We start from the raw sequence: 13,174 nt of genomic DNA on the forward strand, positions 1-13,174 counted from the left end.
AGGATCAGCTCATGATAATTATCTCTCCCTCCCCCCCTTCTCTCTCTCTCTCTCTCTCTCTCTCTCTCTCTCTCTCTCTCTCTCTCTCTCTCTCTCTCTCTCTCTCTCTCTCTCTCTCTCTCTCTCTCTCTCTCTCTCTCTCTCTCTCTCTCTCTCTCTCTCTCTCTCTCTCTCTCTCTCTCTCTCTCTGTATCCTTCTTTCATCTCAGTTTCCAAAATGGTTTCCTTGCCATGCCCTCCGTAATACCTCTTCATTCATTGTTCATTCATTCATTCATTCATCCTGCTCCCCCTATGGTCCACCATACAATGACTCCATGAATCCATCCTCCTCACTGAGTTCCGTGGCTCTGACCCCCCTTACCCCCGGCCCCTGTGGAGTGGGGGGGGATGATATGCATGGGATTCCGTGGCCATTAGAGGACTTCAGTGATTAATGGGGGTGAAACCTTTGGCTCTCTTTCCCCTGAGCGCCCATCAGAGACATGCAGACTCTGTAATCCTGAGCACTGGCTCAGATCCCCCAGCGGAGCGGAGAGATGTAGAAAAGGTTGCAGTGTGAGGCATCCTCTCAGACTGATTGGAGAGCTGCTGCCCGCACTGCAGTCTTGGCGCTGGATGTAACCAAAGCAGAGCCAACCACTGAGCTCCAGTAGAGTGGGACTCATCTGTGTGCGTCTGTGTGTGTGCGGCCTCACCTCCTCCACCTCTACCAACTCCTCCCCCTCCAACCCCTCCACCACTACAACCACCAACCACCTCCACCCCCTCTATCTCCACCACGGCTCCGACCCCTACTCCACCACCCTCCACATCCACAACTGCTCCGTCCCCTTCTCCACCACCCTCAACCTCCACCACCGCTCCTGCCCCACCTCCACCACCGCCACCACTCCTGCCCCACCTCCACCACCGCCACCGCTCCGGCCCCACCTCCTCCACCCCCTCCACCAGCATCACCTCCACCACCACCACCGCTCCGACCCCACCTCCACCATCTCCACCACCTCCACTACCACCTCCACCTCCACCACCGCTCCGGCCCCACCTCCACCATCTCCACCACCTCCACCACCACCACCACCACCACCGCTCCGACCCCACCTCCACCATCTCCACCACCTCCACTACCACCTCCACCTCCACCACCGCTCCGGCCCCACCTCCACCTCCTCCTCCTCCTACTCCTCCGCAGCCGGCGGCGGGCTCTGTCCCGGGGTGGAATTACTGCGCAGGGCGCGGTGTAAGGCGGCTCAGCTGTCCACAGTCTGTGGACGGTTGGATTTATCGGACACCCGAGAGAGCGTTCTCTCCTTCCCCTGCACTCTCAGCAGCCTCTGAGACCCAGCTGCATTATGAATGAGATCACTGCGCTCACCTTACCCCCCGCTATGTGCACACGCACCACGCATGCAGGTTGTGAATGTACCATACAGACGCGTACATGCATACATACCCACTTCTGTGTGGGGGGAAGCTGTGTTCTTTGTTTCAACGTCACTCTCCCTCCTGTTGTCAGTCCAGTAGGCTGCAGACTACAGCTTTAACCAGTCAACTCATTATGGCAGACACGCCAATCACACACACACACGCTATGACACAAGCGGATGGGTCCGGATGGTACTTGGTACTGCTTTAGGACTCTCTAACAATCACATTGTGTAAAACATGTCGGAAACACAGGCGTATACTGGGGTTCAACCTATCAAAGGGAGCATAATGTCAACCAAATGAATATACACACATGCGTGCACAGTGTGCACGCATGTGTGTATATTTACTATATTCAACACACTGCACACGCACACACACACACACACACACACACACACACACACACACACACACACACACACACACACACACACACACACACACACACACACACACACGACCGGACTGAGGAAGTTGCCACATCCTGCTACTAGTCTGGTGGACCTTGATCTGATGTCCCAGAGGAAGGATCTACAAGCTATCTGTCTCCCTGTCTGCCTCTCTGTGTCTTTCTACACATGTCTCTCTCTGTCTCTGTCTGCCCAGATCCTTCCCACTCTGTCTGCTCCCTGTCTCTGTGTGTGTGTGCCTCTATTTCTCTCTTTCTGTCTCTTTTCCTATCACTCTCTTGTCTCTTCCCCTCACTTTCTCTCTCTCTCTCTCTCTCTCTCTCTCTCTCTCTCTCTCTCTCTCTCTCTCTCTCTCTCTCTCTCTCTCTCTCTCTCTCTCTCTCTCTCTCTCTCTCTCTCTCTCTCTCTCTCTCTCTCTCTCTCTCTCTCTCTCTCTCTCTCTCTCTCTCTGTCTCCTTACTCCTCTCCACTTGACATTCTCTGTCTCTAGATTAGGTTTGTTGGTAGCCATCGATGGAGTATTGTTCACCCTGATTTTGATACAACCGGGCTGTCTCGCTGCTTCTCCCCTCATTAAGCGACTAGGGAGCATGTGCCGTGAGACAGGTGATAGGAGGCCAAGTGTAGACCACACAGTGCAGTGACACAGGTAATAGAAGGCAACGAATAGACCCCACAGTGCATGGAGACAGGTGGTAGCAGGCCACACAGTTCAGTGAGACAGGTGATAGGAGACCATGTGTGGACCACACAGTGCAGTGAGACAGGTGATTGCAGGCCACACAGTGCAGTGAGACAGGTGATAGGAGGCCACACAGTCCAGTGAGACAGGTGATAGGAGGCCACACTGTGCAGTGAGACAGGTGATAGGAGGCCATGTGTAGACCACACAGGGCAGTGAGACAGGTGATAGGAGGCCATGTGTAGACCACACAGGGCAGTGAGACAGGTGATAGGAGGTCACACAAGGCAGTGAGACAGGTGATAGGAGGCCACACAGTGCAGTGAGACAGGTGATAGGAGGCCATACCACACAGTGCAGTGAGACAGGTGATAGGAGGCCTTACCACACAGTGCAGTGAGACAGGTGATAGGAGGCCATGTGTAGTCCACATAGGGCAGTGGGACAGCTGATCACCGTGGCCCAGTGCTGTAGTGATGTGTGAGCTTTCTGTTGATAATATATCAGTCTATGCATGCAAACAGTTCATTACATGATCTACTCACTGGTGATGATGTTCAGGTCATCACGCATGAGGGCGAAACCGGTTATTTCAATAATTGTAGTAGCAGGTTAGCCTGGGTATACCAATGCTGCCTTGCGCGCAATTTCATTTTGCGCTGCTAGGCAGCCTGGGTTCCATGGATCCGGATTTAGTGAGAGATAGGGAACCAATCACAGAACGGGGAGGGACAGCAAGGCGATGACGACGTCTATTCGACACACCCATCGTCTTCTTCCTCATCGAGATTCTGTCACTCAACATACATCATCTCTGGTATAATTGATACGATTGACTATGAGCTACGTACAGACTCATATGATAGACATTCGTAGCATCCAATAAACGACTCCGGGCAATCGTAAACCACGCCTCAAATACGAGAAAATGAATGTGTGGTTCCCAGACCTCATCTCAATGTAGATTGAGATGAGGTCTGGCATTAGCCAGGCTAGTAGCAGGTAGTACCAAAATAGATCTAGCGTACACTGGTCCCTAGAAAGTTTTAAACCAACCTATCACGTCCTCCCAAAGGGATCAGGTGTTCTGATGATCAGGTGGTAGTGATCAGATGATAGTGATCATCAGGTGGTAGTGATCAGGTGATAGTGATCAGGTGGTTCTGCTATCAGATGGGATCCGGGGGTTCTGGTGGTAGTGATCAGGGGGTTGTTGTGATCCGGGGGTTCTGGTGTTAGTGAGCAGGGGGTTCTGGTGGTAGTGATCAGGGGGTTCTGGAGGTAGTGATAAGGGGGTTCTGGTGGCCTGTGGCTCTGGGACCTCTGACCTGGATCCACTATAACTTTTCTTTTAGGAGCCATATTCTCCGCCCTCAGAGGAGCCTTGCGTAATGCTGCAGATTAGGATGGTATGGATTTCCTGTTGGGTCAGGGACTGAAGAACACTGTGTGCATGTGTGTGATGGTGTGTGTGTGCAAGTGTGTGTGCGTGTGTGTGTGTCCAAGCGTGGTTGTGTGTGTGAGTGTGTACACGTTTAGTTTTGTGTGTGTAAGAGTGTGAGTGTGTTGGGAGCGCCAGATGTTATCCTCCCTCCCTCCACTACTAATGCAAGGCTTTAATCCCTGCTACTGTGTGTGTGTGTGTGTGTGTGTGTGTGTGTGTGTGTGTGTGTGTGTGTGTGTGTGTGTGTGTGTGTGTGTGTGTGTGTGTGTGTGTGTGTGTGGTCGTGTGTGGTCGTGTGTGTGTGTGTGGTCGTGTGTTCGTGTGGCTGTGTGTGGTGGTGCCTTTGTGTCCTGCTTTGCCCAACGATTTCCCCGAATCGGGTTATTTGCATCTCTGCACATTTGTTCATCAGTTTGCATGGGTTAAGCTCTTAGTTTCTCCGTGATTCTTCTCGACGATGCTGCTTGTCTCCCTGCGTCCCGCCACCGGCCCCCACTGAGCTCAGGACGAGTTTGTGTTGCAGAGGTTGAAAAAATTGACCCATAATGTCTGAAGATCGATGAGGAGGGAGGCAATGAGAAGACTGTGTTTCACCATTGGGCGTGGGGGGGAGTCACCATGCCAACATGTTTAAAGATAAGCGTGTGTGTTTATTTATTTGGAGGTGTCTGCTGCGTTCAATGGAGCCTTCAGAGAACTGATGATCTGATTTTCTCAATGGATCTTGTGATTAACATTTTCTATCCTTCTTCCGTTCCTCCAGGTGATTGAAGTGCAAGCAGTGTTACGCTGTTTAGACCAGAGCCACAAGAGGGTCCGCACCAGAGAGTCTGACTCAGAGAGTCTGGACCAGAGAGTCAGACCCAGAGAGTCAGACCCAGAGAGTCAGACCCAGAGAGTCAGACCCAGAAAGTCAGATCCAGAGAGTCAGACCCAGAGAGTCAGACCCAGAGAGTCAGACCCAGAGAGTCAGACCCAGAGAGTCAGATCCAGAGAGTCAGACCCAGAGAGTCAGACCCAGAGAGTTAGACCCAGAGCGGCCAGCGCCCGGCCACCCCTGGGTGGCCCATGCACACTTACGTCACCATGGGTAGCCCCCCCGAGGTGCTCTCTTGGACCTCCTGCCCCGGCCTGCTAGTGGGCAAGCTGAAGGAGGAGCTGAAGCTCAGCGTGGTCGGAGACGCCATGAAGAAGACGGGCCCCACGCCCGACCCCCAGACCATGGCCACGCCTCCCGACGGGCCCCTCCCCGAGATCATCACAGACCTGGCCCCTCTGCCTCCCCCTCCCACGCACCTCTGCGTCCCGCTCCCCACCGCGGCCGGCCCGGACGGGGTGTGCGCGCTGGGCAGCGTGACCCCCTCCTACGGCGCGCTCAACGAGGACTCGTCGGTGCACGCCGATGGCGGCGGCTATTTTGACAACAGCGTGCTACAGCTGCGTGACCAGGAGGAGGCGGGGCAGGAGGAGGCGGCCTCGCCCGCTTCCTGCGACCATGGCGGGTGCGGCAGCGGCGGGGAGGAGCACACGTGCACGGGACGTCCCACGGAGGAGCACACGTGCGGAGGGGAGGGGCAGAAGCAGCCCCAGTACCACCACCACCACCCCCACCCCGATGACATCAAGCTGCACTTCCACCGGGCTGGGCCCAACTCAGGGGGCTTCCTGGAGGGCTTGTTTGGCTGCCTGCGGCCTGTCTGGAACATCATTGGGAAAACCTACTCCACGGACTACAAGCTGCAACAGCAAGGTGAGCCCCCGCCACGGGCCGCCCCCCCTGCAGCTGTGCAGAGGGCCGCCCTGCCCTCTGCACAGCTGCAGCCCCACAGCATCCGGCTCTGTAGAGCAGATGCTCTCTACTGAGGCCTCCTCCTCCTCCTCTCCTGCTCCTATATCAGCCACCATCCCCTCTCCCGTAACCCCCCCCCCTTGATGTACTCTGAAACCGTAATTGAATCGCTCTCCTCCCTGCTGGAGCATATACAGTAGCTGTCAGACTGGAGGTCAGCCCTCCTCCAGGGAGGCCGGTAGCAGCAGGACAGACCAAGCGGTGGTCAGGGCAGAGCTGGGCTGGGCATTTGGTCAGCTGCCATTCTTGTGAATCCACCAGACGGGTGTGGCTGTATTTAGGTGACTTAAAGCATGGGTACAATTGCTCAGAGACTGCACAGGGAGGATAGCATAGGGTATGAGTCACCATCTGAGTTTAGCTCTATAGCTATTATTACCATGGTTAAAGGTAGAATAATATCTAAACCACCAGACCTACGTTATATATATAGTTGTGTACTTGTTGTCGTTTTATTCACGTTAACAGCACATTTGGTGAGGTCACCTCCTCACCACATGGAGACACACGAACATTGAGTAAATCCAGCAGAGACCTTATTTTTTTCCTATTTCTTGTTTTGAAGTTTATTGAGCAGGGACAAATACATTGTACTTTACTCAAGCTTATGCTAAAAGTTACACAAGCAAAGTTCAACACAATGCACATGTTAGAATACGAAACACATTAAATACAGGACACCTAAGGACAAAAACAAGGACATCTATGAAAGTCAATGATTTGTTGATTACGTATTCCAATATCGACCTAGCTTACCACAATGTGCTATTATGACGTGGCAAGTGGCTCCTGCCTCCAAGCTAACAAAGGTTTCCTACTCAGAGACTTTACCCAGTCAAAAGAGTATTTAAGTATATCCCGCGACAAATTTTTGCATTTAATTATTGTTTCCGTCCAAAAGAAGGATGCCATCATGATCCATAGTGTTTCCATACCTTGACTATTTTTTTTGGAAACACATTGATTCATAACTCTCTCCCTCTCAGGGACCCAACGACAACAGAGTCAGTGCTTAGCCCCTCCTCCTCTCTGAGTCAGTGCTTAGCCCCTCCTCCTCTCTAAGTCAGTGCTTAGCCCCTCCTCTCTGAGTCAGTGATTAGCCCCTCCTCCTCTCTGAGTCAGTGCTTAGCCCCTCCTCCTCTGTGCGCACTCACTCTGATTCAAACAGATTGTTGTTGGCTCCGCCCTGCAGAGGACAAGGCTGAATCCCTCAATAGAATAGAATTAGGATGCCTAAAATACCTTCTTTTTTTTTTTGTAGATAGGATACAGAACGTTAATCCAGTCAAAATGTTTTAGTTGCTTAGGGCAGGGAACCTTGTCTCTTGTGTAGAGATCTTGAGAGTAGTGCTGCGTACCGACGGCTAGTTAAACTGTCAGCCCAACAGGACTCATCCCATCTTCTCCCCCGGACTGTCAGCTACCACCACCAGTAGAACATCACACTGTGATGTATAGAGTCACTTTCCTTGAACCCACCGTTTTAACACTGTGAGATCATACTAAAGTTTCATTATAAACAGGCGTGTCATCCCATTGGTTACGACCCACACCAGCTTTGTCATACTGAAGTCGCATCGCATGCAGTATTTCTCTGTGACGTAGCCTGCGAGGAGACAATCAATCATATTCATTTTCATTATATTTGTTCTGTACGAGCTGATAGTTTTCTTTTGTGCGTTTTGTGAGCAAAAGATCAAAGACGACCTTTATGCGCACAGGGGCAACAGTTGTATGCTGCCTCACTTAATGTGTGCGCTCAATTAATTACTTTCTCTTTGTTGTGTGTGTATGTGTGCCTGCATGTATGTGTGTGTGTGAGTGTGTGGGTGTGTGTGTGTGTGTGTGTGTGCATGTGCGCGCATGTGCGTGCGTGCATGTGTGTGTGCGTGCGTGCGTGCGTGTGTGTGTTTGTGTGTGTGTGTGTGCATGTCCGTGCAGACATGTGGGAGGTGCCCTTCGAGGAGATCTCGGAGCTGCAGTGGCTGGGCAGCGGGGCGCAGGGGGCCGTGTTCCTGGGGAAGCTCCACTCAGAGGAGGTGGCCATCAAGAAAGTGCGTGAGCAGAAGGAGACGGACATCAAACACCTGAGGAAGCTCAAGCACCCCAACATCATCAGCTTCAAGTGAGTCAGCGGCCCGACGTGGAGCTCCATCGGTCCTTTAGATTAGAGCTTGAATGTGGTTCAATGTTTGAACCAAACTTCAGCCTGATAAGCCAACTCAACCTCTAACCCTAACTAATGTATGGATTACTGTACATATTGTATAAATATAACTGTTTGAAAATACATGCATACCACTCATCTGAAAAGCCCTTGTAAAGCTTTCCTGTTTCATCTCCGTGTGGTCGTTTCCTGTAGGGGCGTGTGCACGCAGGCCCCCTGCTACTGCATTCTCATGGAGTACTGCGCCCAGGGCCAGCTGTACGAGGTGCTGCGGGCCGGCCGGAAGGTCACCCCCGCCCTGCTGGTGGACTGGGCTACCGGCATCGCCAGCGGCATGAACTACCTCCACCTCCACAAGATCATCCACCGCGACCTCAAGTCCCCCAAGTGAGTGGTGCAGGGCTTGATCTACAGACATAGCTCAGGAAGTGGGCTACAGACAGAGGTAGTGATGCAAGGTGAGGGCTACAGAGAGAGGTAGTGATGCAGGGTGAGGGCTACAGACAGAGGTAGTGATGCAGGGTGGGCTACAGACAGAGCTCAGGGTGTGGGCTACAGACAGTGGTAGTGATGCAGGGTGTGGGCTACAGATAGTGTAGTGAAGCAGGGTGAGGGCTACAGACAGAGGTAGTGATGCAGGATGAGGGCTACAGACAGAGGTAGTGATGCAGGGTGAGGGCTACAGACAGAGGTAGTGATGCAGGGTGGGCTACAGACAGAGCTCAGGGTGTGGGCTACAGACAGTGGTAGTGATGCAGGGTGTGGGCTACAGATAGTGTAGTGAAGCAGGGTGAGGGCTACAGACAGAGGTAGTGATGCAGGATGAGGGCTACAGACAGAGGTAGTGATGCAGGGTGAGGGCTACAGACAGAGGTAGTGATGCAGGGTGGGCTACAGACAGAGCTCAGGGTGTGGGCTACAGACAGTGGTAGTGATGCAGGGTGTGGGCTACAGATAGTGTAGTGAAGCAGGGTGAGGGCTACAGACAGAGGTAGTGATGCAGGGTGAGGGCTACAGACAGAGGTAGTGATGCAGGGTGTTGGCTACAGAGAGAGGTAGTGATGCAGGGTGAGGGCTACAGACAGAGCTCAGGGTGTGGGGTGTAGACAGAGGTAGTGTAGGCTACATACAGATCGATGGGCAAAACTGTCTTCAAAGGCAAACATTATCACACAGAAAATGTCATACATCTCAAAGTCAGTTTATAACCTCAGTTTTGAGTCTTACAGCAGTATTGCTAACATAGCATATCATAAACATAGCACTAAGAGCTATGCTCAAGCAATCACTACATACCCAGAACTTTAAGGTGTAACTTACTGGTAAAATAACCCAACCCACGTACTCGTAATTAAAACATGAAATTAGGCCTCAATCATTTGACTTCTCAATCGCAGCAAAGTCCTACTTCTCATGGTTGTTTTTGTTTCAGACCACAGCAAAGACAATCTTCTGACTCTTAAGTTTCCTCAGCGGACCAAAGCCTTAGCAGGCAGCTGAGACCCAGAGAGCCCTGCCATCCCTCACAGAGAAACCAGTAGACCCAGAGTGACCTGCCGTCCTTCTCTGAGATACCAGTAGACCCAGAGAGCCCTGCCATCACTCTCAGAGATACCAGTAGACCCAGAGAGCCCTGCCATCACTCTCAGAGATACCAGTAGACCAAGAGAGCCCTGCCATCACTCTAAGAGATACCAGTAGACCGGGGGGGCTCTGCCATCCCTCTTAGAGATAACAGTAGACCAAGAGAATTCTGCCTTCCCTCTCAGAGCTACCAGTAGACCCAGAGAGCCCTGCCATCCTTCTCAGATATACCAGTATGGGAGCATTGGTAGTGGACAGAGCTTGAGTCAGGAGAACTGAGTCTGCTGGAATAATGGATTCAGTCTGCAGTCAGGTGGACCGTTCTGGCACCGACACATGATGACAAGGAGCTTTCACTGACTTCCTAATGGCAAGGGAGAGATAAGGATATAAAACCTTTTATTGTTCAGACTAGACTGTAGAAGGAAAGGAAAGTATAATAACGTGGTGAAGTAAGGAAAGATAAGCAAGGTAATTAGAGTACCAAGAATATATATATATATATATATATATATATATATATATATATATATATATATATTATTTTTTTTTTTTTTTTATTATACAGTAAAGTATTAGAAGTAACAAAGTTACAATATAAAACGGGCCTGTCTCAGTAAAATAGCTGATTTCCAGCAGGTTCCTGTGCAGATCCCTGTCATGTATTTTGTTCTCCAGTGTTCTGGTGACCCACAACGACACGGTGAAGATCTCCGACTTCGGGACGTCCAAAGAGCTCAGCGATAAGAGCACTAAGATGTCCTTTGCCGGGACGGTGGCCTGGATGGCCCCCGAGGTCATCAGGAATGAGCCTGTGTCTGAGAAGGTTGACATCTGGTGAGTCAGAGTAGAGCTCTACTCAGTCACAGTAGAGATCTGATGAGTCAGAGTAGAGCTCTGAGGAGTCAGAGTAGAGCTCTAATGAGTCAAGAGTAAAGCTCTGCGGAGTCAGAGTAGAGCTCTGCGGAGTCAGAGTAGAGCGCTGCTAAGTCAGAGTAAAGCTCTACTGAGTCAGAGTAGAGCTATACAGAGTCATAGTAGAGCTCTGCGGAGTCAGAGTAGAGCTCTACTGAGTCAGAGTAGAGTCACAGTAGAGCTCTGCGGAGTCAGAGTAGAGGTCAGTGTAGAGTCAGAGTAGAGCTCTGTCGAGTCAGTGTAGTGCTCTACTGAGTCAGAGTAGAGATCTGCTGAGCCAGAGCTCTGAGGAGTCAGAGTAGAGCTCTAGGGAGTATAAATAAGATGTATATTAAAGGGAGTTTGAGTTATCCTCCATTACTTAAAGGTTCCATGGCATGCTACTTTATGGATGGCTTTAATATATATATTACTGGGCCCCTAACACATTATTTGAGGACGCTCCCGAAATTCAGCCGGTGCAGAATTACAGCCACTACGAGCCAGTCGCACATTGAGCTTTCCCCAAACGCGCCGTTTCGGTGTCTGTAGCTTTAATCCAAATGAGGAGGAGAGAGGCGGGTCAAGGAGGATGGTGGGGGTGTGGCCCTGAGTAGCTTGCGGCCACGGTACCATGCGCTCTGTTTACAGTGAATGTATCGCAATGGCGAGGCGCACACAGCCTTTGACCGTGTTCTGTAAATATTCTAGAACATTCCGGGTGCTCCGGCGGGAGTCCTGGGGCCTCATTACAGAAACTTCCTAACTCTGAAATCCTATCCTATCTTGAGATAGGAAGGCATTTAGGGGTTTTGGTATTACAGAAGGAGGTTTCCTAACTTAACTTAGGAAGAAATCATATCTTATCTTAAGATAGGAATTATCCATTACAGAACTATCCTAAGTTAGGAATTTCTTAAGTTAGGATCCCTAAGTTAGGTGGCCATGCACCCTGTCCTAAATTCAAAATAACTGTCAATAACTGAAAAGAATGGCAGCAGCACTGCTAGTAGGTCTGCTTGACAATGATGACGAGGATCAACACAACAGAAACGTGATGTCTGAAAGGCTACCGGGGCCGCATAATGATTTTTTAAATTTTCCTGACCATAATTGAATTTCATTTTATCGCCTGCAAAGACATTACATTTTGAATTTGGTGGAAGAATTACTTTATTACTTTATAACTCCTCTTCTTGTTCCCTGTATCAATACCCGCCATGACTTCGTACTAGTGCAACTATCTTGCCATTATTAACAAAGATCCTTTATCAACAGTCTCTGTTAATGTTAAAAGTAACTCGTTCTATCAATCTCATTCACATTCTGAGTGCAGAAACTGACGATTGCAGATTGAAAATCTGATTTACAGAACAGTTAGGATTACCTAAAATAAGAAAGGAGGCCAAAGATAAGATAGGAAACGGCCAACAGGTTAGGGACTGCTTCTGTAATAGGAAGTTAGGATTTTTCCTATCTTTGAGTCCCTAACTTAAGTTAGGATGAGAAGTTAGGATTTTTTCTGTAATGAGGCCCCTGGAGCTCTATATCGAAATAATATCATATTATACATAGATATCTATATCATATAATATATATTATAATGGCCAAAAGCTGTGTGCGCCTCCAGACTATGTTATGAAATGACTGCGTCGGGTTCTCCGACGTCTCTGGTTCTTCCACGTCGGCATCAATCTGAAGTAGACCAAGTGAACCACGACATCGAGGAGAAAGGGATTGTTGCCCACGAATGTTGACCGCGGTTGTCTCCCGCCGGAGCCTCACTGCTTCGGCAGCGGGCAGCGGGCAGTGGGCAGTGGGAAGCGGGGCTCAAGCGGGACACAATCCCTTTCTCCTCAATGTCGTGGTTCATGTACTTCAGGGAGTCAAAGCCAAAGTTCCTTTCCCCCAATTCCTTCTCAACCATGACCGCGGTTGTTTCCCGCCTGAGCCTCGCTGCCGAGGGACCACCGCCTCATCAGCGGGCAGAAGGCAGTGCTTAGGCACCGCCGCCTCCTGCAGCGGGCAGCGCCGAAGTGTGGTCCCTCAGCAGCGGGAAGCGGGACTCAAGCGGGAGACAATCCCTTTCTCCTCCATGTCTTCAGCGAGTCAAAGCCAAAGTTCCTTTCCCCCAATTCCTTCTCAGCCATGGCTGAGATAACCCCCAATACGAGTCTCGTTGTGGAAATACCAGAGACGAGAGTCCAACGTGTTATGCGCCATAAGACCAACAGCAGAACGGTTATCCAAATAACAAAGAAGTGTACAAAACTTGCGTTACAGTCCTGGAGCTCTATATCTAAATAATATCATATAATACATACATCATATAATACATATTTTCATGGCCAAAAGCTGTGTGCGCCTCCAGACGATATTATGAATCACCAACGACTGTGTCGAGTTCTCCGACGTCTCTGGTCTTCCATTTCCACATCAATCTGAGGTAGACTGAACCGGCAGCGGGCTCCGGCGGGAGACAATTACATGTACTGCGACATTCCATGTCGCAGTACATGTAATTCAGGGAGTGAAAGCCAAAGTTCCTTTCCCCCAATTCCTTCTCAACCATGGCTGAGATAACCCCAACTACAGTCTCGTTGTGGAAATACCAGAGACGTCAAAGAACCGACGTGTTATGCACCATAACACCAACATCAGATTGGTTATCCGAATAACAAAGAAGTGTGCGACACACTAGGGCTTTGAC

At 50.4% G+C, this 13,174-nt stretch overlaps 1 protein-coding gene across 2 annotated transcripts in view; it reads left to right on the top strand.

The window, feature by feature from the left end:
- Nucleotides 1-13,174, top strand: part of map3k13 (mitogen-activated protein kinase kinase kinase 13) — a 60,056-nt gene that overhangs the window by 22,055 nt on the left and 24,827 nt on the right. For both annotated transcript variants that reach the window (XM_030343487.1, XM_030343488.1), the window contains exons 2-5: nt 4,734-5,720; nt 7,761-7,944; nt 8,182-8,373; nt 10,249-10,407. In XM_030343487.1, coding sequence (XP_030199347.1) covers nt 5,039-5,720; nt 7,761-7,944; nt 8,182-8,373; nt 10,249-10,407 — 1,217 coding nt within the window. In that variant the 5' untranslated portion in view covers nt 4,734-5,038. The remainder of the gene's footprint in view (nt 1-4,733; nt 5,721-7,760; nt 7,945-8,181; nt 8,374-10,248; nt 10,408-13,174) is intronic.

This window comes from Gadus morhua, chromosome 20, assembly GCF_902167405.1.
Source record: "Gadus morhua chromosome 20, gadMor3.0, whole genome shotgun sequence".
Taxonomy (NCBI): domain Eukaryota; kingdom Metazoa; phylum Chordata; class Actinopteri; order Gadiformes; family Gadidae; genus Gadus; species Gadus morhua.